We start from the raw sequence: 27,727 nt of genomic DNA on the forward strand, positions 1-27,727 counted from the left end.
ATGTAGAACCTTAATTTCAAACCAAATGAGACTCGGAATAAAACAACTCCCTCCAGAAGAGAGCTGTTCCAGAGAAAGGAGAAGCATTCAAACAACCATGCTGGCATTTCTACCCACCTGAAGATTTCAACTGCGCTCCATGTATAAAACACAAAGAAAACCACAGCTTTGTTTTGCATTTCTTCCATGGTGCCAAAGATGATAAACAAAATGAAATTTCTTCCAAGAAGCTATTAAAAGAACCCAGAAGAGAAAAAAAGTTTAAAAATATATTCTACAAAAACTATGTAAAAGTGTCATCTAAAACCGAGCCCCACTAAATTCAGGGGCTCTTTTCCTCCAGGAAAAGACTGAGCTCAGCTAGTTTAATTCTCTGTTCCAGCTTTGGAACAAGTTAAGTATCCAAATCAGTCTTTCTGAATAGACTGTGTGCATGTGTGTAAATACGTATCATTACGAATAGTTCAAACACGGTTTAAAAGACTACTGCCAAATGGACATCCGTGTCTGTGTAACCCAAGAACAAGAACATCACCATTGTGGGGGCGCCTGGGTGGCTCAGTTGGTTAGGCAGCCGACTTCACTTCAGGTCATGATCTTGCGGTCTGTGGGTTCGAGCCCCATGTCGGGCTCTGTGCTGACAGCTCGGAGCTTGGAGCCTGCTTCCGATTCTGTGTCTCCCTCTCTCTCTGCCCCTCCCCTGCTTGCTCTCTGTCTCTTCTCAAATAATAAACATTAAAGAAAAAAAAATTTTTTAGAACATCACCAGTGTGGCAGCCCCTCATAAGTAACTACTATCTTGTCTCTCTAGAGGTTTACTAGTTATGTACATATTTCTAAACAGTACACCGTTTCACTTTGCCTGTTTTTAAACTTTAAGAAACAGAATGTATTGGGGCGCCTGGGTGGCGCAGTCGGTTAAGCGTCCGACTTCAGCCAGGTCACGATCTCGCGGTCCGTGAGTTCGAGCCCCGCGTCAGGCTCTGGGCGGATGGCTCGGAGCCTGGAGCCTGTTTCCGATTCTGTGTCTCCATCTCTCCCTGCCCCTCCCCATTCATGCTCTGTCTCTCTCTGTCCCAAAAATAAATAAAAATGTTGGAAAAAAAAAATTAAAAAAAAAAAAAAGAAAAGAAACAGAATGTATTATTCTGTGACTTCTTACTCCATGTTTTGTTTCCGAGATTCGTCCGTGCTAGTGCGCATGGCACTGTCCGACTCCAGGAGGTTTTACTCACACTGCATTCTATGTGACTGGCACTCCCTGGGGCCATGCGTTATGACAATAACTCAATCTGTCCCTTCCATCTTGCCCTAGAAATGCTATCCTCTTTTTTTTTTTTTTTTTTTTTTAATTTTTTTTTTCAACGTTTATTTATTTTTGGGACAGAGAGAGACAGAGCATGAACGGGGGAGGGGCAGAAAGAGAGGGAGACACAGAATCGGAAACAGGCTCCAGGCTCTGAGCCATCAGCCCAGAGCCCGACGCGGGGCTCGAACTCACGGACCGCGAGATCGTGACCTGGCCGAAGTCGGACGCTTAACCGACTGCGCCACCCAGGCGCCCCGTTGCTATCCTCATTCTTATTGCAGTAGTCCTTGATGTACAAAAAATATTATTCCATATTAGTGGGTCACTTTGTATCCTCTTTTATTTTTTAGACTGAACAAAACAGCCTCTCTCTGAGAACAGAAAACCTAGAAATAATAAGTCCACTGCATTAACACACTTTACCATGCAATGGATACTATCAGAATGCTGGAGCAGGTGTACCATAAAAGAATAGAACTATAAAAACAGTACTCCAGGGATGCCTGGGTGGCTCTGTTGGTTAAGTGGTCAAGTTTGCTCAGGTCATGATCTCGAGGTTTGTGAGTTCGAGCCCTGTGTCGGGCTCTGTGCTAACAACTCAGAGCCTGGAGCCTGCTTTGGATTCTGTGTCTCTCTCTCTGCCTGCCTCTCCCTCTCTCTTGCTCTGTCTCTCTCAAAAATGGATAAAAAATTAAAAAAATTAAAAAAAAAACAGAAAAACAAACAACAGTACTCTGGAAGAGACTAACCAACCATCACCTGGTTCCCCCTGACTCCAGGTCAAATACTATATTTGATAGTATACAATCACATAGGTAGGTAATAGGGCAAGGAAATTAAAAGACTCCTATTCCTGATAGCAATCTTCCAAATGTTAGGAAATAACACAGATGTATGGTGAGGGGGAGAATCCCCACACAAATCAAAAATGTTACCTTCATATATGGAAGAAAGTCCAAAGTGAAAAGATCTCCTAGGATCACACTGCCTTCACCTACCCAAGATGGGAGGAGACTAAGCATGTCTCTACCTGAGAAGACTGTGGGTGAGGTCTTTCTGCTCCTGCTTGAAAGTCAAGTTTTGCTAGTTTTAAAGCCCTTTTTATCACTTTGTAATTTCATGAAGATATTATAAACAAGCAAACAAAAAAAAAACACAGATCTGAAATGGCAAAAGTCTACTTTGGAAATTATCCCTGTGGCTTTGAATTTTCCTCTTTTTTCAGATAAAAACAATGCTATTCCTGTGTAAAGAGATTTTTACTAACTGAGACTTCTCAGCAAATTGTGGTGTACCTACTAAATTCTGAAATCTTTCATTCCCCACCCTAGAAGTCAATTACTCAATACCTGGATAAGACAAGGTATCACTGGTGACTTAATGACTCCAATTGCTGCATTGATAGTTTCCACAACTGACAGCATCTGGCAGAAATACATCATGTCGGCCAAGGTGTGGAACGTGTCATAGAAAGACTCTATGGGACAAATATACATTAAGGGTAAATCAAATGGCAAATTCCAACAGAATTATTTCTCAAACTAGATACCTCCTTAAAAGAAAGGAATTTAAGGAAAAGTAAAATAAACAGCCCCTCAGATTCAAGCTTAGTATCCAAACAAAGCTGGCGGGGAAAAGGCCTGTGGAGTCATAAATCGTAAACTCTACTGGTTAGCAGAGAGTTAAAACACATAAACCCTGTATGTCCTTCTCATTTTAAAAGGCAAGAAAAAAAGTATACCTATACTTCATTCAGTTATTATAAGCTGAAAAGTCTTATGTATCAGGAACAGTGGCTAAGTCTTTTCAGATCCATTATCGCATTGGATTTAAAGCTAAAATTATGTCACATATATTGAATGCAATCTAGCCTCTTAAAAACCTCAAAAGTGTACAATCATAAACAAACGCAGATGTGTAAAAATACTAAATAAAATTAACTTTCAAAAACCTTATTTATGTCTATTTCGTCCCTATAATTCTTACTCTAAGAATCTATCCTAACTAAAAAATCTAAAATGAAAAAACCAAAAGCTTTTTAGGAATAAGGCTGCTCTCTGAAACATTTCTAAGTGCATTAAAGTGCAGAGTCTAAATGCCTAAGCGTATGGAAAGTTTGAGTAAACTACAGTTTATCTACTTCATGGAATAGTATGTAATATTTAAAGTGACAGTTATTGCCTATATGACATCAGCCAATGTGGTATCAGTTCTGAGTGGACCATAATATAAAATCCTTTACTTTTCATATTGATCCTCACTTGACCTCCTGCCTCCCCACATTCCTCTTTGCGTGCTACTCAACCAGGGTACTGCTGACAATTTGGGCAGGACAATTCTTTGGCCTTAGGAGTTCATTAGGATTTTTGGCTCCCTGCCTATCTTTTAAAAAACAAATTTTATGTTTGTTTGTTTGTTTATTTATTTATTTATTTAGAGACAGAGTGCAAGCAGGGGAGGGGCAGAAAGGGAGAGAGACACAGAATCCGAAGCAGGCTCCAGGCTCTGAGCTGTCAGCACAGAGCCCGACGCAAACCCACAAGCTGTGAGATCATGACCTGAGCCGAACTCAGAAGCTAAACTGACCGAGCCCCTCAGGCGCCCCATGGCTTCCTGCCTATTAAATACAAGTAGCGCCTCCAAGGATCTGGCACAGGTAGGCCAGGTGCCAAAGATGACCCTTGTAGGATCCTCGAAAGAATATGGTTTAAATATTACTTAAATAAAAGAGGCCCTTCCAAAAACTTAAACCATCTACTATTTTTGCAAAAATGATCCACTTTACAATCCTACTACAAAGTCAAATGTAAAATGAAGAATGGTATATACGGTGTTATTACGTAATTTTGCCAGAAAAATTCCACTAGTAATTTAGTTCAAAATTTGACTAATTCTTTTCTTTGAAGAATTAATGCAAAATTACAGTGTGAATTTTGCTATATATAAGATAAAAATTTTATTCTAATTTTAAATCTCCCTGTTTCCAAGACAAAATCCCAATCAAATCACAGTGAAATTCGGGTGTCCATTTAAAGAGAATTCCCTTTAAGGTGGCATTTCTCCTGGACAAATCTTTGAAACATGAGAACCTCCCATGTTGAAGCAGAAAGCTGTGACTTAAGATTTGGTATATATGGTGGGGTTGCCTGTATCAGACTTTGGCTCAGGTCATGATCTCACCATCTGTGGGTTCAAGCCCCACATCAAGCTCTGTGCTGACAGTTTGGAGCCTGGAGCCTGCTTTGGATTGTGTGTCTCCCTCTCTCCACCCCACCCCCCACTCGTGCTCTGTCTCTTTCTCTCAAAAATAAATAAGCATTAAAAAAAATTTTTTTTTAAAGATTTGGCATATGGTGAGCAAAAATCAGATCTTGTGGCTTTGCTCTGATTTTATAGGAAATTCATCCCTGTTTCAATTCAGGACTAGAAATCTGGCTTCTAAAATGATAGTTACAAAGAATATTAATAACATTAAAATGGTTCTAATTTTTTATTTAAAAAATTTTTTTAATGTTTTACTTATTTTTGAGACAAAGAGCAAGCGGGGGAGGGGCAGAGAGCGAGGGAGACACAATCTGAAGCAGGCTCCAGGCTCTGAGCTGTCAGCACAGAGCCTGATGCAGAGCTTGAACCCACAGACGGTGAGATCATGACCTGAGCTGAAGTCCGACGCTTAACTAGCTGAGCCACCCCGGCGCCCCATTTATAATTTTATTTTTAAAACAAGACAGAAATTTGTGTACACAGTATGATTATAACTTTTTAAAGTTTATTTATTTTGAGAGAGAGAGTGTGTGCACGTGGACACGCGTGAGTGGAGGAGGGGCAGAGAAAGGGAGAGAAAGAATCCCGAGCAGGCTCTGCGCTGTCAGCAAGGAGCCTGACACGGGACTTGATCCCACAAACTGGGAGATCATGACCTGAGCCACAATTAAGTGTTGGCAGCCCAACCAACGGACTGAGCCACCCAGGTGCCCTAAAATTTTTAACTGTAGGAGAACAACAACTAAAAGGAAATGTATGGATATATTAAAGTGATGGACAATGGCTTATTCACCTTCCTTTCTTTTCCCCCACACCTCCACCTGGTTTCCCTCACCTTCCAAATTTGCTTCAATCAGCACACTTACTTTGATGATTTAAAAAAAAAAAAAGTTTTAAGTAGCAAAAGGCACTCATCTGTTAATGAGATACAGATTTAAATAGTGGTAGTATAATATAGTATACTCTATCTGCACAGTATATGTGAAAATCCTTAAAAACAATTTGCCATTGATCTTGCAATTCCATATCAGGAATTGCTCCTAAGGAAATTTTGTGGGTTGGAAAAATATACATCAGGATGCCAAGAATCTGTTGCTGTCATAGATGGGATTATAGGAGAATGTCTTAAGTCTTTATTTTCTGATTTTTCTATAACACCCTTTTATAGCTAGAAAAAATTAATTTTACTAAGAAAAAAAAGTATTCCTTTGGGGTGCCTGGGTGGCTCAGTCAGTTAAGCATCTGACTTTGGCTCAGGTCACGATCTTGCCATTTGTGGGTTCAAGCCCCGTGTCGGGTTCTGTGCTGACAGCTCACAGCCTGGAGTCTGCTTTGGATTCTGTGTCTTCCTCTCTCTCTCTCTCTCACAAAAATGAATAAACATTAAAAAAAAAAAAAAAAGCATTCCTTAACAGGGAGCTAGATAAGCTCAAACAAGGGTTTCTACATAAGCCCAAGAATTTGCTTCTGTTTCCTTAGCATAAGAAGTTTGGGAAATACGTGCTTAAGTATATGTGTGGTATTTGCTATTTCCCAACACCCTTTGTTCAAAAGGAGAAAAGTGTTAAGGGCAAATTGAGTGCCAGGCCCCAAGTCCTTACTACGTTTTTGAGGGCTGATAAGGGAAGAATTAAACCAGCAGCTCCATTCCAGAAGGGGGTTAGGAAGGGGTTGAGCGCCAAAATAGAAATTACAAATCCAAGCAGCTTAAACACATGACCCAAATAACTTAGGAGCTTCTGGACTAGATCACTTGATGGCCAGCAGGCTTGCACGGGAACGTGGAGAATCCATCTAACTATGTTAAATTATTTATGTATTTGCATGTCCCTGTTCATTCCGTGGACCTTGTGATAAACCCAGAGAAATAAAAACTACAGGTCTGAGACTTGCCTTCTTTTTTTTAAGTAACTCATCTGTAGACCTCTGATCACTTGGGACTGTAAGACACTAGGCAGCTGGGAAGTTTTTCCTGCCACTGTGCTTTGCAGAATTCTAAGGTGTTGAGAAGGCTGGAAAAACAACATGCGCTTCTTTCAAATGACTCGAGCTAACTGCAGTTCACGTACTACCAACCTCAGATTGGAAAATTTAGGACTGAAAATTAAACAGACTATAGGATTTTTTTTTCCTCTTTTAAAACAGTTTATATATTCCATTATACTTATATTTTTCCTCATTTTTATTTTATAAAATAAGGGAAAATGTCTAAATTATCCACATCCAAACCATCTGAAATGGTACATTTCCTTCCGATCTTTTTGCATGTATTGGCTCAGTTGTTTCCGCTTTTTATGCAGATGTGATGAAGCTGGAAGAACAACTTTATATATTACTTTCTTAGCCTATCATATTTCTCCATGTCACTACAAACTCCTTGAATATTTTATATCTGCTTCTCATCATTCCACCGAGTAAGTATTCTAAAGTAATCCCTCGTTGATGGACATCTAGGTAGTTTCTAATTTGTCACTAATAAAAGTAATGCCATAATGTAGATCTTTTTGAAAAAGCTGTTTTTGTAGTTTCAATGACTTCTTTAGAACATATTCCGAGAAGTGAAATAACCAGGGTTAAGGATATGAACAGTTAAGGTTCCTGATGTGCTTTGCCGAATGATTTTCCAAGACAGTCATATTTATGTACCCTCCCAGTAGCCACTACTGTGTATTTTAGCAAATGTCCTCTTGAATTAGGTATCTTTTTTAACTTTGAAAAACTGATAAAAATCTTATTTTTATTTCCTTCATCATTATTGAGTTAAACATTTTCTGTACATTAAATTGGCTTTACTTCCTTTTATGAACTGCCTGCACATGACTTCTGTTTATTTATCTATTGGATGAAGTTGTCACGTTTTTGGATCAATCTGTAACATATTCCTTATAGGTAATCAACCCTTGCAGGTATTTGTTGCAATTTTCCACCAACCCTTCATCCCCATGCTACTAGCCTCAATAGGCTTTTAATCTTTAGTGTTGTTTTAGCTGGGGTATTTTTAGATACACAGGAATTTAGGTATTTTACTTAGTCAAATATATTGACCTTATTCTTCATGATTTCCGCTAACACTTTTAACCTTGGAAAGTACTAACCTTCCACATGAGACGGTTATAAACATTAACTTATATCTTCTGTTATGTTTTAAAATTTTGATACATGACTCTTAAATCCTTTGGGGAAATTTATTTTTGTATACAATGTAAGGAAAAGAGTCAAAGAGATTCCTTGCCTGCCTCATGTATCCAAACCTAACCAATTGTCCCTGGAAATATTATTAGAATTCCCATCCAGTAAAAAAGTATTGGGTAATATTTCCCCTTCCATTGATTCATTATCTCTTTTTTTATAATATTTATATAATTTATATATATGTGTGTATGTGTGTGTGTACATATACATACATACATATATTATAATGTAAGAGCTATTTCTGGACCACCTAATCTGCTCTACTGATCATTTTATTTTTTAATAATTGCTATGTTAATTATTCTCTCCTGTCAGGCAGAGAAAGTACTCTCCCATTATCCTTTCTTCCTCCAAATTTTATTACCTATTTATTGTTCATAATATAATTTTAGAATACTTTAGGTCACATTCTCAAAAACTTTCCATTGTCTTTACTTTTGCCAGAATTCTGTTAAACATATAAATTAATTCATCAAGAACTAACATCTTTATGATAGTCCTTTCATTCAATTTTGGAATAGGACTTGCATAACTTTGTCACTGAAATTACCACATAAGTCTATTTGGTTATAAATGAACTGTCATATAGTGAACAGAGAAAGGAATGCTAGCCCAAGATGTGCCTCCGGCCAGCTGTGTGAATGGGGACCATTTCTAAGCCTCTTTCTGCACATGTTAAGTGCACACAATCTCCAGTCTACTTGTGCACACAATCTCCAGTCTGCCTGTTTCACAAGGTCAAGGGAAATAAGAGACATGAAAGTAGAATGGAAGGCATGTGTGCTACACAAACATGGGGGGTTATTATTAACACCAGAGGCAGGGTATTATTAGTACCTTTGGTGAGTAGTAGGTCAAACTACTGAAAACAGAAAACTAATGTTGAAATTTTGTGCTTGCCTTTTCCCAAAATAAAGAACCTCACAGTCATGTTGACAAAGATCCAGGAGAATCCCAAGAACTGCACAAGATTATACATGAACAGGTATCCTTTCTTCAAGCTTGTAAGAGCTGAAAAGCAAAACAAGACAGTAAACTGTTACAAGGGGTAGGTGCAGCAGGAGGGAGTATGGGGGGCATACCTGGGTGACCTCTCCCCACTTTCCCACTGGGTGCCCTAAGCTCCCAAAAAGATATCTGGCCCAGATCTGTGCCAGCCTGGGCTCCTAGTCCCACAGAGAAATGGGTAAAATTATGAACAGTGCACTCCAAGGTATGTTTTTAGCAGTCTTTCCCCTCATAGCCTTGAAGGGTAAGTACACAGACATAAGTCCAAGGAGAATAAAGACAAATTACTTCTAGCAAAGAATGACCACCTTAGAGGGCATTAAAGAAGGTAAATAAAGCTATACTCAGCTCCTGCTCTTACCATTTTTATATTATCTATAGTTTCTTCTTCCTGGAATTTTTTTAAGGCCATGCAGGTCAAAGTAGCTCAAAGAAATAGGAACACAATGAAAAAAAGAATTCTGACATTTGATCATATATTCATTCAACCAAGTATTAACTGAACACCTCCAACATGCAAGGTACTGAGGGGCACTACTGGGATTCAAAGATGTTAAGACTTGATGTTGCCCTCAAAGAACTTATAATCTGAAAGCTGTAATACAAAATAGAGAGTAATAGGTAATGTCTTGTGACAATTTCGAGGTGAGAAAATGACATTAGGCTGGGGAAGTCAGAATCAGGCAGTCTGCATAGATGAGACGATGCCTGCTCTGGGCTTTGGAAGATGGGTAGGATGAGGATATAACCAAAGAAGGAAAATTACAGACTGAGATGCAGGAGGATAAGGAACATTAATTTTGTCTGCAGCCTAAGGCTCATGAAGACACAGCCAATTAGAGAGTTAAGGAAGGAGTAAGGAGCTTAGAGTCACGGTTGAGTCAAAGGGGTAGGACACAGGAAATGGGACAGTTCTCAAGAGAAGAGCTATGGAGTTCAAATTTTCCTGCTACATATTTATTCCTAGGCTACAGATATTCTGCATATAACCCTTGGCTGATGCTCAAATAATCACACTAAATAGTGTGCTCAATTAAACGCAACCCAGTCCTGAGAAGCCAAAAGAGTCAGACTTTTCGCAACATGTAACTACACTTTTTTCTTCAAAACTACAAAAATGTATTATACTTCCCCATCCTAAAGAATTCATTTCATCAGGGAGCACCTAGGTGGCTCAGTTGTTCGCACCCCTCCATACCCCCATCTCTATCATTAGTTAACTGGTAACTCCCACGGCCGTGGGAGCAACTTACTTTCAGGGGAGCCTTGGCTTTCAATTCTTAGTTTATTTAGGCGTTCTTCTTCCTAGAATTTGGACACATTTCCAAGAACACAGGTTAGGATTCCCAGATGCTTGCAAAAGTCCACATGCAGGATAAGTGATCTGACTCCCTCAAAGCCACTTCCTCCAATTGTGTTCATATTTCACTGGGGCAAACGGCCTAGCTAATGGTGCCAGAAAGCCTGACTCCTCCTACTAGGTAGTGCTAGCATCATAGAATGCCCTTCCAATGCTCACAGAATTAAACCAATCAGCTGGCTTCCAAACTACAAAGTGGATAGTCTTAGAATCATGGAGCTGGAAAAGACACCCAGAAGATGTGTCATGGTCGTAGGAACTAAACAGAATTTTCAATGTTTATTTATTTTTGGGACAGAGAGAGACAGAGCATGAACGGGGGAGGGGCAGAGTGAGAGGGAGACACAGACAGAATTTTAAGGCAGTAAACAGACAGCAGTTTTGGTTGTTGTTGTTGTTGTTTCTGAGACTTCCAGATTTTTAGTATAATTTTTCCAGAAGCTAAAATCATGTCGCCAACATCAGTAAGAACCCACATCTGGTCAATATATAGATAGATACGTACAGAAATATTTATAAATATAGGTAGGATTTGCATGCACGCATATAGTTAGTTGCTCATTCTGTTACCTGAGAGGGCCTAGAAGCAATATCTAGAGCCCAGATCTTGGTTTCCACTATTATCCTTCAATAAAAAGAACAGAGCTCCTTGAAGAATGGCTGACTCTAGGGCTGGAGCAGGGAATATACAAGATAAGCCTGGAGCAGCTTATAGTGCTAGAAATTAAGAATGTCAAAAAAAAAAAAAAAAAAAAAAAAAAAAAAAAAAAGCACCCCACAGTGATGGAGCTTTGTCAAAGGGACACAAGAGTCAACCAAAAAAGCTTCCAATAGCCAAAGCTGGAACAACACAAACAATAAAATAAATAATATAGTACTGGGTTATAACCCAAATATAAAATATTCATCAGTCCATACTGATATAAACAAATTATTGAATAAATGAAGAGGAGATAAATCTCCCATGTGGAAAAATTCCAAATAAAGTACGTAGACACTCTACCCTAAAGTTGGAAAGCATCACTCTTCACTCCTTTGGCATGGGCTATGCACAGTGACTTCCATCCAAAAAGTGCACAGTAGGGGCGCCTGGGTGGCTCAGTCGGTTTAAGTGTCCGACATTGGCTCAGGTCATGATCTCGCGGTCTGTGGGTTTGAGCCGGGCAGCTCAGAGCCTGGAGCCTCCTTCAGATTCTGTGTCTCCCTCTCTCTCTGCCCCTCCCCTGCTCACGCTCTGTCTCTCTCAAAAGAAAATAAACATTGAAAAATATTTTTTTAATTTAAACAAAAAGTACAAAGTAAAGAAAGGTGGGGGATTAACATTACAGTGGAGAAATCTGACAAATGTTACCTCAGCCAGATGACCAAGATCAATATCAACAGTGATAAGTCATGCTGATAGTATGTGCCCTTGATACGACACAGTAAGAATTAAACCTCTGTGGTCTTCCTCCCCCCAAACCCATCACCCCATCTAATCATAAGAAAAACATTCGACACACCCCAATTGAGAGACAAAATACAAAATACATGTCCAGTACTTCTATAAAACCATGTTTCCAGGTCTTTAACTGAATTTGTGTCTTTAACTGAATTTGTCTTTATTCTATCAGATAGATAAAGATACCTACCAAATAGGTATCTGAGGTAGCCCAAATAACTTGTGTTCTTTATGATTTGTCTAGATCTTTACTAGGATCTAGGTCCTTACTGACCTTGGCTCTGAGCTCCATTTCCGCATCAGACTCGTCCAGCCAGCGATCAAAGTCGGGGGCCAAAAACAGTGGGCGCTTCTCCTGCTTGGTGAGTCTCTCCCACCAGTGACTTACTTTCTTCTGTACTGTAATGTTTACCTGCCTTTGGGTCAGTTTGTAAACCGGCTAGAAGAGAAAGTGAGAATGTGAGAGTGCCCTTGCCTTCCCATCCCTCACTCCTCCTGCGACAAGTGCACCAAGCCAGTGTAGCTACCCAGAGAAGCTCACAATATATGCTCACTCCCCTTCCTCCTCCATTCCTACAAGCCGTGATGCAAGGAGAACATCTGGACCAAGGGCTAGGATAGCCAAGAACTGCTAAGAATGGCGCTCTGTTTCTTTGATTCCTCCAGCAAATGACTTCAGAGGAAATCAGGGTGAGAAAGGCATATAGTTCCGGTTTTCCTGGAGGAAACCAGGCGAACCTCCTGCCAGACCTGTATCATGCAAGGCATGACTTCCAATCACTCTCTCAGTGCATCCTCACTGTCCACATTTCTCTCCCATGAAGATGACTGAATTCAAGTGGTCAACAATCCCTGGCCTAGCGAGCCCTTGTTTTTTAGAAAGGTCTACTCAAGACTGGAACTTAGTGGATACTTAGTGGATAATGACAACTCTATCACAAGGGCCAGCCTAGGGCATCTTCCCAACAAAACTCAAATTCTGAGAGGCTGTTCCAGTCCATTATTCCTCCACATAGCCTCTTCCTTCCTTACCTCCAAGGCAAGACCTATGACAGGTTCTCTATCCCTTACACTATTGCTGGCTATTAAAACAACCAAAACAATGGACCCCTCCTGCACAGAGAGATCAATATGCCCAGGCCCCCAGAGATAAGAGAGTAATTCCAGAAACTTCAATACACCATCTGTGAGATTCTCTCTCTTCCTGTCAGAAAAACTTCCTCGAGTTCTGAGAGAAAGGAAACTTCAATTATACTTCCAGCATTCTTTCTGAAGGTCAGCTGCCTCCACCTTTTCGGATTTCTACTGCCCCTGTGGCAAAGTCACATGAAAGTAAGCCCCTGGCGTGGGCTTTACCTAGCTTACGTAACTCTGCTCCCTGTGAGCGCCACACCCCTCTGTCTTCACTGAAAACCACAGAACATCAGAGCTGGAAAGGACCCTAAAGATTATTTAGTCCAATCATCCATTTAACACACACGAGGAAATTGTAACTCAAAGAAGTGAAGAGACTTGTTTGCACTGCTTATCACCTCAGGTTCTCTGACTTTCCTACTCCTTTGCAGCTAAAATCTGGGCTCAGTTCCCAATAAAAGAACCATATTCTCCTTTGGTTTTCATCTTATTTCCCCCCACAACCCTTGCCCTCCTATTTTACTAAACTACTAGTATTTATTTCCTAAAATGGAAAGGGAAGTGAGAAAAGAGAAAACATACCTCTGGTTTCACAGGGTCTAAGAACTCCAAGTGAAATTCATAGACATTGTCTCCTTTGGCACCATGTCCCTGAGCTAAAAAGAAAGAAATGTGGGTTACAATGTGAACAGGCAGAGCAAGGCCATCCAAAAGCTTGGTGCAGTTCTCTCAGAAGCATACAAATAGTAATGGGTCCTTCCAAAATGAGTAGGGGCTTGTGAGCAGAACTACTCGACAGGTAGATAAGCTGAATCCCAGACAAAAGTTTTATCTCCACATGTCCTTCTAATGATCAGTTCCAGAATATTTACTGAATCTTCCAACGTGGCCTTGATAATACTCAGTACAAATAAGAGGCAGGAAAAGCAATACAGAAAGCAAAGCCAAAGGTATCACATAGATATAAATTTAACTTTCACATTTACTTTGGTGCTGAATTCAGAACAGAGAAATATCGGGTGGGCGTATTCTCTTGACTGCAGTTAAGGAGAGTTGTGTGGAGAACACAGAAGTGCTGGACTGTCTCAGAGAAAGCTCTGAATCTAACATCTCCCTACCAATGACAGAAAAAGGAGACGCTCACTTCTCCTTTAGCACATCCCAAAAGGAATGAAAAAGAGAAATATAATTTCCTCGGCTCATTTCTAAGAGAGGATAAATGGATCTGGGATGAAAATCCCTGGGTTGCCCATTACACCATTCCTGTGCTTTGATATGGCTCCTTTCCCCAAATCAAGCAGGTGCCGTGCCTAGGTGCCAATGACTGCTAGACATCCCTTCCTCTCTAACTCTCTGACTTGTCTATCATTTGGTTCCCTCCTGGATTCTCATTCCTCATCTGGCCACATGTAGTACAACTTGCCTAATATCTGCTATATACAGGTGGCTACTGTTCTCTAGGACCATAAATTCCTTAAGGTTGAGCAGTCCATAATCTCCAACTGGCAAGATACACTTTCATCACTTAACTTCCTCTCTCAAATGTATAACACCCCAAAAATCTGAGCTGCTACAAGTGTTCTCATCTTGAAAAGCAGATACGAAAGCCAGGCTGTGCTTTCATGCAAATATACCAAGGTAGATGGAATCTCAAGTAAAGCAGAAACTCGTCAATATCCCATAACCCCAGTCTCTTAAGTAATGGCATTCCAAAGAACTAGAACAAAGAGAGAGCAGGGAGAATCCCATCCCATTGGGTGACAATGAATCTGGACCTACCCTCTCAGGCCCAGCAGCATATCTGCTGACGAACTAAGGAGAAAGGAGACAGAGGCAAGTTCACAGAAACAAAGACTGTCAGAGCAGCAAAGGCTCGAGGTGTCATCCAGAATGCCATGTTTCTTAAACTGGCCTTTGAGTGTACCATATCAGGGAGCTGCAAAATCTATTCAGAAAATTTCTATTTTTTGTTTTGATTATAATCTTTAAAAAAAAAATCATAGTCTGGATCATCTAGATGACTACATTATAATCAACTACTGACATACAAGTTTAGCAGCTGTGTTTGTGGCCATGTTCACAGCTCCAATAGAGCCAAATATCACTTAAAGTGACCATATTTAATTCTTAACATGTTTTCTCAAACTGGGGCCTATGGCCTGGGAGGATCCTTAGGACATATTTTCAGGTGTCCTTAGGTCCTAAAGTTTCAGAAACACAGATTATAACCAAATGCCTTCATTTTATAGGTCCACAGAAGGCAGTAAGTTGTCCAAGGTGATAGCGGGATTAGGACTAGAAGATAGATCTCCTGATTTCCAACTCGGGATTCTTTCTTGCTCTATCTACTGCCTCTCCAAGAGAAAAGTGGGACTTTAAATAAGTTCTTTGACTTTTTCAATCATGTATTTCAAAACGATCTAGTTTACCCCAAGAGCAGCAGAGAGGTGAGCATCAATAGAAAGTGAATAAAACAAACAGACAAAAAGAAAAAGAAACCACCACCACGCCTCTGTAGCTGTGTAGAAAGCGGGGAGCATTTGCCCGGATACTGACCTTTGAAATGCAGCACATTTTCAGTGATGCTGATGGCAGGATTCTGTGAAAAGAGACCAAGGATGCAAGAAGGGCATTTTAATAGGAGAAAAATGAAATTAACACCGGGCTTACTTCCCTCCATCCTTCCCCCTTAGGGACTTGACCTCCTACCTACACCTCCTCCAGAAAATACATCTAGTTGTTTATTCACAGCTCTGTACGGGATTTCTCCGTGCCTATCTGTACCCATCTGAGATTGCAGGCTGCTGCAAGAAGAACCCTAAACTGTTCTCACTGTGCAGAACTATCAGATACTGAGTCAGTTCGTTCTGCTAATGGCAAATGGCACAAGGTGCTACGTGAGGTGCTTCCAGGGAATACGCAGATCTCCAAGACTCAGTCCCTGAGCTGTGGAGGCACAGAATCTAGTGGAACAGATGAGTCATTTCCTGTGAGAAGATATCAAATAGTATCAAATAACATATGCTCAAAACCAAGAGAGTAGTAAAAAGCAGTGAGTATTATGGGCACTAATAAGAGAGCAAGCTCAAGAATCGAATGGCTGGGGCAAGTTTCACCAAAGGTGGGGCCTATAATGCAACATGAAGAGTCAATTAATTCCAACAAGTAGAGAGAAGGGCTGACAGTCACAGGGGATTGGTTCAAATTGAAATGTACAGTGCCCTCACCTCATGCTCCTCATGCTCTTAACCCCCATCCAAACCAACACTAGAAGAGATTAAATTCTCCAAATTGTTCACTTATTCCCAGAAGTTGATACGTGCCTTTAACTTCATAACTTAAAGTGAAACTCTTTTATCAATGGATAAGAAACTACTCACCTCCTACCTCCCAGCTCAAAGTTAATAATCAGGGAGCAGCGTGTTTCCAGTGACATAACTAATTCATTTAATTTTTCCCCTGTAGGCTCAGTTCTCTGTGCTGAGAGCTCCATCATGCATTGAAGGAAACCGACAAGACAGAGAGAAGGTTGGAGAGGGGGTATACTCATGGGGAGTGGGAGCCTGCAGGCTCTATTCACAGCCAAGAGTGTTAAGAAAAGGGAAAGAACAAAGACTGGGGTGGGTGGGGGCGAGCAACTGGGCCGAGCTTTATGTTAAGAACCTCCCTAGTGGGAGTACAGACTTCAGGCTGAGATGCTCATGGAAAGGAGCTAAAAATCTAGATGATCTTCTCTTTCACAGGAAGAGGCAGTTAGGAAACCTCAGTAAAAGAGGCTACACTTCCAGGGACATAGTCCCTCAGTAATGGAAACAGGGTTTTGATATAGCTGTTCTCATTAAATCTAAAGTTCTAGAATGTCTGGAGGTAAATTTCCTACCGAGGTCACTTCTTGCCCAAACTGGGTATGTTTCCTATACTCTAAATCACTTGGAAGGAAAAATGAATAAAATTGAATAGGCAGCCAAAAAACTACTAACAAACAAAAGTCCAGGACCAGATGGCTTCACAGGTAAATACCAAACATTTAAAGAAGAGTTAATACCTATCTTTCTGAAACTATTCCAAAAACTTGGAGAGGAGAAACGCTTCCAAACCTATTCTGTGAGGCCAGCATTACCATTATACCAAAACCAGAGAAAAGAGATTATACACACACACACACACACACACACACACACACACACACACACAATTACAGACCAATATCTCTGATAAATACAGAAACAAAAATTTTCAACAAAATATTAGCAAACTTAAATCAACAGTACATTAAAAGGATCATACACCATGATTGAGATTGATTCCAGGGATGCAAAGATGTTTCCCTATACTAAAATCAATCAACATGATACACCACATTAACAGAATGAAGGATAAAAGCCACATACATGATCATGTCAATAGATAAAAAAAGCATCTGACAAAATCCAACACCCAATGATAAATACAATGATATAATTTATCATCATTTATGATTAAACCTCTCAACAAAGAGTGTACAGAGGGAATACACCTCAACATAAAAAAGGCCATATAAGACAAACTCATAGCTAATGTCATACTCAATGATGAAAAGCTGAAAGCTTTTCTCTAAGATCACGAAGACAAGGACACCCACTGTCCCCACTTTTATCTAACATAGTACTGGAAATCAGACTAAATAAATAAATAAATAAATGGCATCCAAATTGGTTAAAAAAAAGAAGTAAAATTGTCACTATTTGCAGATAACATGAAGCTAATAAATACAGAAAATTCTAAAGACTCCGCCAAAAAACCACTAGAATTAATAAATGAATTCCATCAAGTTGCAGGATACAAAATCAATATACAGAAATCTGCTGCATTTCTATACACTAATAATGGACTATCAGAAATGGAAATTAAGAAAACAACTTCATTTACACTTGCATCAGAAAGAATAAAATACCTAGGAATAAATTTAACCAAGGAGGGAAAAGACCTGGATTCTGAAAACTGTAAGACACAGGTGAAAAAAATTGAAAGATGATGTAAATAAATGGAAAGATATTCCAGGCTCATAGATTGGAAGAATTAATATTATTAAAATGCCCATACTACCAATAACAATCTACAGACTAAATGCAATCCCTATCAAAATACCAATGGCATTTTTCACAGAACTAGAATAAATAATCCTAAAATTTGTACAGAGCCACAAAAAGACCCCAAATAGCCAAAGCAATTTTGAGAAAGAAGAAGAAAGCAGGAGGCATCATGCTGCCTGATTTCAAACTATACTACAAAGCTATAGTAACCAAACAGTAGAGTACTGGCACAAAGATAGACACAGATCAATGGAACAGAATAGAAAACCCAGAAATAAACCCAAGCTTCCATGGTCAATTAATCTATGGCAAAGGAGGCAAGAATATGCAATGAGAAAAGGACAGCCTCTTCAATCAATGGTGTCAGGAAAACTGGACAGCTACATGTAAAAGAATGAAACTGGACCACTTTCTTATACCGTATACAAAAATAAACTCAAAATGGATTGAAGATTTAAATGTAAGACCTGAAACAATAAAACTTCTAAAAGAAAACATAGGCAGTAAATTCCTGGACATTCATCTTTGAAATACTTTTTACATCTGTCTCTTCAGGCAAGGACAGCAAAAGCAAAAACAAACAAATACATCACCCCAGAAAGCTTTTGCACAGTGAAGGAAACCATTAACAAAACAAAAAGGCAACTTACTGAATGGGAGAAAACATCTGTAAGCGATATATCCCATAAGGGATTAATATCCAAAATATATCAAGAACTCATATACAACTCAACACAGAAACAAAACCCAATTAAAAAAAGGGGCCCAGGATATGAATAGACATTTTTCCAAAGAAGACATACGGATAGCCAACAGACACATGAAAAGATGCTAAACATGGCTAATCATCAGGAAAATGCAAATCAAAAGTACAATGAGATTATCACGTCACACCTGTCAGAATGGCTATTATCCAAAAGAAAAAAAAAAAAATCTTGGTGAGGATGTGGAAAAAAGGGAGCCCTCATGTACTGTTGGTGAGAATGTAAATTGGTCAGCCACTATGGAAAACAGTATGGAGTTTCCTCAAAAAATTAAAATAGGACTACCATATAATCCAGCGACTCTTCTTCTGGGTATTTATCCAAAAAAAAAAGAAAAAAAAGAAAAAAGAAAATACTTTGCTAAGATTTAAGAACTTTTTAAATGTTTATGTATTTATTTTGAGGGGGAACAGGGCAGAGAGAGAGAGAACCCCAAGCAGGCTCTGCGCTGTCAGTGCAGAGCCCGATGCAGGGCTGATTCTACGAACCATGAGATCATGACCTGAGCTAAAATCAAGAGTCAGACACTCAGCCAAGCCCCTGTCAACTACAATTTTTTAAAAAAAGAATATAAATTTCCTGCCAACCTCTACTTTGTTGCATCTCTCAAGCTTTGAATTATTATTTTCATTATCATTCAGTCTAACATATTTTCTAATATTCATTACTGTTTCTTTCTTGATACGTGGGTTACTAAGAAGTATTTAATTTCCAAAATACATGAGATTTTCTAGTCATCTTATTATCAATTTCTACCTCAACTGCATTGTGGTCAGAGGATATTCTCTGTGTGATTTGAACCCTCTCAAATTTGTGGAGACTTGCATTAGGAAGCAGTATACAATCAAATCGTGTAAATGTTCTGAGTGTACTTAAATGTGTGTTCTAGAATTGTTAGACACAGGGTTCTACATATGTCTACTGGGTTTACTGTTAACTATTTACTCACATAATCTATATCCTTACTGAATTTTACCTTGTTATTCTATCAATTACTGAGAAATAACACTACTGTAAACGTCTATTTCTCCTTGTACTTCTGTTACTTTACATAATACTGAAGCCACGTTAGTTACATATAATACTGTTTTGCCTTCCTGGTGAACTGAAACCTCTATCATTATGAACTGACCATTCAGTCTCTAAAAATACATTTTGTCTAAAATTCTTATCTGATATCAGCATCGCTATACCACAGGGATCTGCATTTGCTTCTGCCAGGCACCTATGGGCTCTACCAATTGAGACCACTTTAAACTAAATTCATGACTTGAGGATTTTTAGATCGCCAAAACTGTACAGTGTATTTGAGCTACATAATCTTTTAAGAGCCAACTAATGATTTTAACTCTTCAAGGACCTTTTCCTCCACTTTACTCAGTGCTAAGACATCTGGGGAGGAGGGGATGGGATGGACTTACTTCTAGGTCATCGCTACCCTAAGAGTATAGTCCTCTGAAGTAGTTTGTGCGAAGAAGGGTTTCCTGTTACATATTGCATATTCGATGGGCTTTGGTCTTATTCTGTCCCCTGCACTCTGTCGGGCAAAGTTCAAGTGTACTCAGTTGAGCAAATGTTCTCAGAGCAAAGCAGTTTCTATATTCGGCTTTACCAGAATTCCCACTTTAATTTCTAACCTGTTCACTCTTTGATGATTTTAAGATTTTCACTGAATATTTTTAGTTGTTCTCAGGATCTGCACAACCTAGCCCATCTTTCACTAGAGAAGAATTGTACTTTTGCTTATGAAAAGAGGAGTGGTTAGGGACAAGGGTAAAAGGTGACTCTGAAGTTAGGTGGACCTTAGTTCAAATCCTAATTACACCACTTTTATTTCTATCATTCACTTTCAAATCCATAGCAACTATTTTTTTTTAACTTTATTTAGAGCAGGAGCGCGCGCGCGCACGCACGTACGTGAGTGGGGGAGGGGCAGAGAGAGAGGGAGACAGAGGATCTTAAGTGGGCTCCGCACTGACAACACAGAGTCCAACACTGGGCTCAAACTCACGAACCTGAGATCATGACCTGAGCCAATTCAAGACTCAGACGCTTAACCAACTGAGCCACCCAGGCACCCCAGCAGCCATCATTATTTTTAAAACAACAGTAACACCACTTTTTTCACAAAATTGTTGCAAGAATTGAACAGTAACATGCACAGTCTGGCAGCTAGTAAGCACTCATATTCCGGTTGCTTTTCTTCCTCTGACTAGAATGCCCTTCTAAGCTTCCTTATCTGTTGAATACTATTCATCTTTCAAAATCCAGGCCAAATACTAATTCCTCTTCTCTCCTACTCACCTCCAACATTAATAGTTTCCTTACTACTTTGTCTTTATTGTCATTATAATAATTATCACACTGTTCTGCAATTATTGTTTATTGGTGCATGGGCCCCTCTAGACTTGAGCTCCTTGATGGCAGGGGCTGTGTCTTATTCATCTCTGAATTCCTACTATCTCAACAACTAGTGAACTGAAGTTAAATCAACGCATCCCATTTTCATAATTTCTGACAGAGCTACAGAGTTCAGGGAACTATCTGCTACCTAAGCCTTTAGACATTTAGATCTCATTTAAACCATTCGTATTTCATTTTGCACGTGTGTGATTAATATATGCACAAAAAAGTTACATAGCAACCATGGGGCTGCTATCTTTAAAAGGGACTGTTTCCAAAATCAGCCCTTGGCTGGCATCTGGGAACCTGGCTTTCCTCCATCACCTAACAGTTGGTTCACTGTGCCTAGATTGTGCTTACAATGTGATTAATGGTGAACACCAACTTTCCTTCTGGGAGTCTAGAATTTTGGTACATGGATGCTGCACCTGTAAGGGGCTTCCATGGACAGAAACATTACATAAAAGTCACTGCATTTTTCACTGCTGGGAAAAAGAGCAACTCAAGTATACAACCTCACAGGAAAGAGGAGGATGAGGAGCCCTGTGCGTGGATTTCTCCACGCTCCACTGTGTTTTTATCCTTTGCTGATCATATACCCTTTCACTGTCATAAACCTTAGCCAGGAGTACAACCATATGCTGAATCCCATGAATCCTTCTAAGTGAATTAGCAAACATAGAGGTGGGTGTTGGGCATCCGTGCCAAAAAGCATCTCAACCCAATGTTTTATTTTGGAAATTTTTAAGTTCACTTTAAAAAGTGAGGGAAAAAAAAAGAGTGTAATGAATACTCATATGCCATTCATCAATTGCTTGTATTTAATCACACTTACTTTTTCTACTACATGATTTTTCTGAATCATCTCACAATGAGTTGCAGACATCGTGACGCTTCACCCCTAAACATTTGAGCACGCTTCTTCTAAAAAGGACGATGTTCTCTTACATACTTACCACAATTTTCTCATACCTAAGAACAAAAATTCTGTATCATCTAACAACCAGTTTATATTCAAACAACTGTCTGAAAAAAAAAAACGTTTACTTGTTTCAGTTCTCTACTGTAACGCAAAACTTGGAGGCTTGAAGTGAAACTATGCAGGTTGACTGGGCTCAGACGGACGGCTCCCCGGGATGCTCGCTAGGCCTATATATAGTATACTGGGCTGAACATCCACTCACATGGCTCAGAGTTGATGTTGCTTGTCATCTGGGAGTTCAGCTAGGGCTGCTGATCAGAGTACCTGTGTGTGTGACCTCTCTCTGTGATCTGGGTTTCTTACAGTGGGGCTGCTGAGTTCTGGCAAGGAATGTCTCAATAGCAAGTGTTCTAAGAGAGAGAAAGCATAAGCTGGCAGTTCTCTTAAAAAAAAGTTAGGTCTGGAACTGACTACAGCATCATTCTGCAGCATTCTACTAGTTAAGCTGCCACAGGACCTGTCCAGATTCAAAGGAAGAGAAAATAGAGTCCACTTCTCAACTGAGCTCTTGATATGGGTGCCTTTAAACCACTACTACATGTATACTTTTAAAAAAAAAAAACAATCCAGAATCCAATCAAGGATCATACATCCCATTTGACTGTTTAATGTCTATCTTAACCTAATACAGACTTCTACTTTTGTTATGTTTAATCCATGCCAGTTGTCTTAGAAAATATATCACGTCCTGGATTTGTCTGTACATTCCTTCATATTAACCATTTTTGACAAGAATACTTCATAAGTTATATAGGCACTTCTTTTTTTTCGTTTTCTTTTTTTTTTTTTTTTTTTGACATGGATACTTCTTAAGGTATCATAAGAAGAGGCCAATACTGTCATATGGGTGATACTAAGTTTGATCATTTGATTAAGAGACGGGGACTGCCAGAACCCTCTACTGTAAAGGTACTTTTTCTTTTGCAATTAGTAAGTAATCTAACTGTCATCTCCTATTCTCTAACTCTTTCCTCCAGCTGTCACCCACTGTTAATCCTTGCCTGATTTGGAGGCTCCACAACGATTTTCTAATTCAATCATTCCTTCATTTTTTTTTTTAAGCTGGCATTCTTGTGTAAGGAAGAGCTTTTTTCCCCTTTCTCTCTCCCTTCCCTCTTTTATTTTAAATTGAAATTTTTATTGAGATCATTGTAAATCTACATGCAGTTATAAGAAACAACACTGAGATCCTTTGTACTCTTTGCCCAGCTTCTCCCAATGATATTTTACATAATTATACATTGTATACATATTGTACATAACATACATAATTATACATATTGTATAATATCACAATCAGGATATTGATATTGATACAATCCACTCAACTTCTTCCTAGTTTCCCTGTTTAACTGGTATTCATTTGTGTGTATGTGTGTGAGTTCTATATAACTTTACTACAAGTATAGGTTCTTCTATCCATCACAGTCAAGATACTGAACAGTTACAGATCCCTGGTGCTTAACCACGCCTACCTCCTGTCCCCTTCCCCCAGCCTTCCCCATAGCTCCACCTTCATTTCTTTTTGACTATCACTATGAACTGGTGGATCTTCTTTTTTACTTCTCTCTACCAAAATCCACTACTATTCTTATTCTTTTTGATGTTCAAATTATCACAAATTTGGCCAGTGGAAATCTCTTCAAACTGGCTGCTATGTTATTCTGACTTGACCTTATAGCCTTTGAGAATGTTGTACTTTTCTCTAGCACAGACTTTTAACAATCTGCCATTTCTTCAAGGAGCCTTAGTGCATTTAGTGGGAAATGGTAATTCAGGAAACAGGATCTGGCACATTGAGGTATACTCAATGCTCATTTTTAGTGTCTAGCTAGGAATTTTTTAAATCACATTGTCATATTTAAATTTCCAATTCAAATTTACTATTATAGAGCTTCTCATCTTCTGTCACTCAACATTTTTATCTTTTTACTTACAGTGAAAATCTTGGTTCCTAATAGCATTAACCTATTTACTTATTTGTGTGATCCTCAAAAAGTTTCTGAATTATATATCTACTTTTACTTACAATAAACCTACTGAGTAAAATATAACATTTATTTGCAGTTCTTTTTGTTCTCAGAATGTATTCTACTAAAGAACCAGAGTACTGTGTTCAATCGTTACTTGCATTAACTTACTCATCTGGATGGCTATGGTATCCACTTGAAATATAGTTAGGTCCTTTTGATTGTACTTTTGAATTTCAAGAGTTGCCATTGTATTCTTTTTTAGTGAGTTCTATTTTTGAATACGTAAAATACTCACATTGTCCAAAAGTCAAACTTTGTAGAAATGTATCTTCAGAAGTCCTGTCTTTTTTAAAATTTTTTTTTTTTTACATTTATTTATTTTTGAGAGACGGAGTGAGACAAAGTGAGAGTGGGGGAGGGGCAGAGACAGAGGGAGACACAGGATCCGAAACAGGCTCCAGGCTCTGAGCTGTCAGCACAGAGCCCGACGCGGGGCTCGAACCCACAGACTGTGAGATCATGACCTGAGCCGAAGTCGGACGCTCAACCGACTAGCCACCCAGGCGCCCCCCAGAAGTCCTGTCTTAAAGCTATCTCCCTCTACCAGATTCCCGCTCACCACCTATAGGTAACCATTTCAGTAGTTTCTGGTTAATCTTTCCTTTATACGTATGCGTACACGTCTTCCAAAAAATAAGTAAGTACACCCAGATATTCTTGTATCCCTTTCATTCTACATTAAAGGTAGCATATAATATACATTCTCACATACCTGCTTTTTTCACCTAACCCAATCCTCACCAGTTCATACAGACCTCACTTGTTCTTTTTACAGCTGCATTATATTCAATTGGGTAAACATAACAGTACATATCCCCTTCAATCTTCCTTTTTGGAATCCAAATTCTACTTAAACTTTAAAATGCGGGGCGCCTGGGTGGCTCAGTCGGTTAAGCGTTCGACTTCAGCTCAGGTCATGATCTCACAGTTGTGGGCTGGAGCCCCACATCTGGCTCTGTTCTGACAGCTCACAGCCTGGAGCCTGCTTCCGATTCTGTGTCTCCCTTTCTCTCTGCCTCTCCCCTGCTTGTGCGCTCTCTAAAAACAACGCAGCTCAAGCCCCACATCTTTTAGAAAGAAAGCCTTCCTCTTATCTCTGAACTCCAAAATGCTGCACCACTGATTTCTCCGCCCATCCCTTCCCCCCTCCCAGAAAAAACTTCTTTAGAAGTTATCTATAATCATTACTTCTTCCTCACCATAAACTTACTCTTAAATCTACTCTGATCTAGCCTCCATCCCTGCCATTCCACTGAAACTGTTATTATCAAGATCAATAACCTCCATGCTGGCAAATCCAATAGACATGTTCAACCTGTGAGCATCACTGGACACAGCTGAATACACCCCACAGAAACACCCCTATCCCCTGGCATCTAGAATATCACAGGACACTGGGTTGTATGCCTCACAGGCTACTCCTTCTCTATCTTTTGCTGTTCTTTCTCCTCTGCTCAACTTCTAAATGGCTGAGTAGCTCAGGACTCAACCCTGGGCTGCTTCCTATCTCCATCAGTTTTTTTGTTTTTAATTTTTTTTTAACGTTTATTTATTTTTGAGAGAAAGAGAGACAGAGTATGAGCAAGGGAGGGGCAGAGAGAGAGGGAGGCACAGAATCCGGAGCAGGCTCCAGGCTCCGAGCTGCCAGCACAGAGCCCAACATGGGGCTCAAACTCACGAACTGCGAGATCATGACCTGAACCAAAGTCAGACACTTAACTGACTGAGCCACCCAGCTGACCCTCTACCAGTTTTTAATGTCTATCAGTTTCCTGTCATAAACTGGCATCGGGCCAAATTACACCCACACTATTTTATATGGCCTGCAGAAATTATTTTTGTTTTATTTATGTATTAATTTTTCATCTGAATTCACCACCAAGTACTTCCCACCCAGGGATTCTGCAGGAGCTGTTCCCTCTCTCTGTGACATTCAGTCCTCATCATTTTGCATGGCTTCTTCACATTTAGGTCTCTGCTCACATGACACTTCCTCAGACAGCTTCCCTGACAACCCAGTCTGAGGCGGTTCACATGATTCTTTCTCCTATTTGTCTTGTTTGGCTTTCTCCGTAACATTCACTATTAGCTCAAACTATTCGATGAACTTGTTTACTTCTATTATCACTCTTCCACCACCACCAGTGTCAGCACATAAACTTCATGAGAGGAGGGACCTCCGTCTGCCTTGGCTCATGCCCAAGTCCCAGAATCTGAGTCTAGAAGACTCCCAAGCACACAGTAGGCATTTACATACATTTGTTCAATAACTTCAGTGTAAAACTATGACTTTTTTTCATTAAAAAAAATCTGGATTTCCAGCTTCTCTTTCACAAAATAGAGAATTAGATGCCAACCTCAGATCTGCATTCTTGCACAACAGTAGCTCCCTCTGTAAGATGAACCCTATTCTCTCCAACTGACCACACTCCCCACCCAGCTCACTTCACATTTACTGGCACTCACTATATGCCAGATATCGTTTAAAAAAAACTTTTAAGTTTATTATTTATTTTGAGAGAGAGAAAGAACACACACGAGCAGGGGAGGGGTAGAGAGAAGGGGAGCGAGAGAGAATCTCAAGCAGGCTTCGTACTATCAGTGCGGAGCCGGACTCGGGGCTCAAACCCACGAACCGTGAGGTCATGACCTGAGCCGAAACCAAGAGTCCGACACTTAACCAACTGAGCCAACCCAGGTGCCCCTGCCAGGTATCATTTAAAGTGTTTCACATTACTAGCTCACACGCAGAAACACACAAAGCCCTATAAAATAGGTACTATTACAACGATTTTACAAATGGGAAACTAAGGCTTACAGAGGCTTTGTAACTTGCCCAGGATAACACGATCAGCAAGTGACAAAACCGAGATTCAAATCAAGGCAAAAAGAGACACCCAGGCTCCTAATCGCTACGCGGTATTTTGGGCATTTGAGTTGGTAACCTTTGATCTACAGTCTCTACCTGGGTGAGCTCATCCTGTCTCAGGAATTTAAATACTACAACTTATTAACTGACAACTCCAAACTCTGCTATATTTCAGCAATTCTGAAGTGCACATTTTTTTCACATTTAAAATCTCTAAAATCAGGATATATACTACCATAGATAGTGGCACCTTACCAGTGCTCTGGTAAAGTGGCAGCCATGATGTGGTTGTCACTGGCTGAACATGTGAATTTGGCTATTGTTCCAGATGGCATGGCGACACGGGTGTAACTCAGTTTTTCAGTCAACAAACCACTTGCAGGCCATTTGAGGAAGGAGTAGGAGTCCTGATTCTATTCTGGAAATGTTCTGTTGACGTCTTCTGGTAACATCAAGAAGTCCCGCATCAAAACTTATAAATAGGTCCTGATGACTTGAAAAAAAAACAATGCTCATGTAGAGCACTCTCTCAGAAATGCTGCATTTCTGGTCCTCTTAATGGCACAGAGGATGATACCATGTGGAAAAGCAGGGACAGTGACATCTCTGAGCTGAAGGTCGTTCAGAAGAGTGAGTTCTAAAATATGAAGATGGTTTAGAAATAATTTCACTAATTTATTTTGCTTAAACTTACATGTACAGAAGAGTGAACTATATATGTAAAGATATTTAGGACTTTTAAAATTGTTTTTAAAAAAAGAAAATAAGCAGCCCTGACAGCTGAAACTGATCTGACATTCACAGCTAGATCTCAAAATTATTACAAGCTGTTCTACAGCTCACAGCAAAGCCATTTTTGCTCTCCTACACAAATAGTCTCAAATAAAACCAGCTGA

At 39.6% G+C, this 27,727-nt stretch overlaps 1 protein-coding gene across 1 annotated transcript in view; it reads right to left on the reverse strand.

Annotated features, from left to right (window-relative positions):
• The window catches only part of HACD3 (3-hydroxyacyl-CoA dehydratase 3), a 39,166-nt gene that overhangs the window by 6,352 nt on the left and 5,087 nt on the right, over window positions 1-27,727 (reverse strand). The window contains exons 2-8 of the mRNA XM_030317904.2: window positions 15,265-15,307; window positions 13,291-13,364; window positions 11,849-12,013; window positions 10,027-10,078; window positions 8,666-8,776; window positions 2,659-2,786; window positions 118-230 (exon numbers count right to left, since the gene is read on the reverse strand). Of these exons, the coding sequence (XP_030173764.1) occupies window positions 118-230; window positions 2,659-2,786; window positions 8,666-8,776; window positions 10,027-10,078; window positions 11,849-12,013; window positions 13,291-13,364; window positions 15,265-15,307 (686 nt within the window). The remainder of the gene's footprint in view (window positions 1-117; window positions 231-2,658; window positions 2,787-8,665; window positions 8,777-10,026; window positions 10,079-11,848; window positions 12,014-13,290; window positions 13,365-15,264; window positions 15,308-27,727) is intronic.

This window comes from Lynx canadensis, chromosome B3 (genome assembly GCF_007474595.2).
Source record: "Lynx canadensis isolate LIC74 chromosome B3, mLynCan4.pri.v2, whole genome shotgun sequence".
In the NCBI taxonomy this organism is placed as follows: Eukaryota; Metazoa; Chordata; class Mammalia; order Carnivora; family Felidae; genus Lynx; species Lynx canadensis.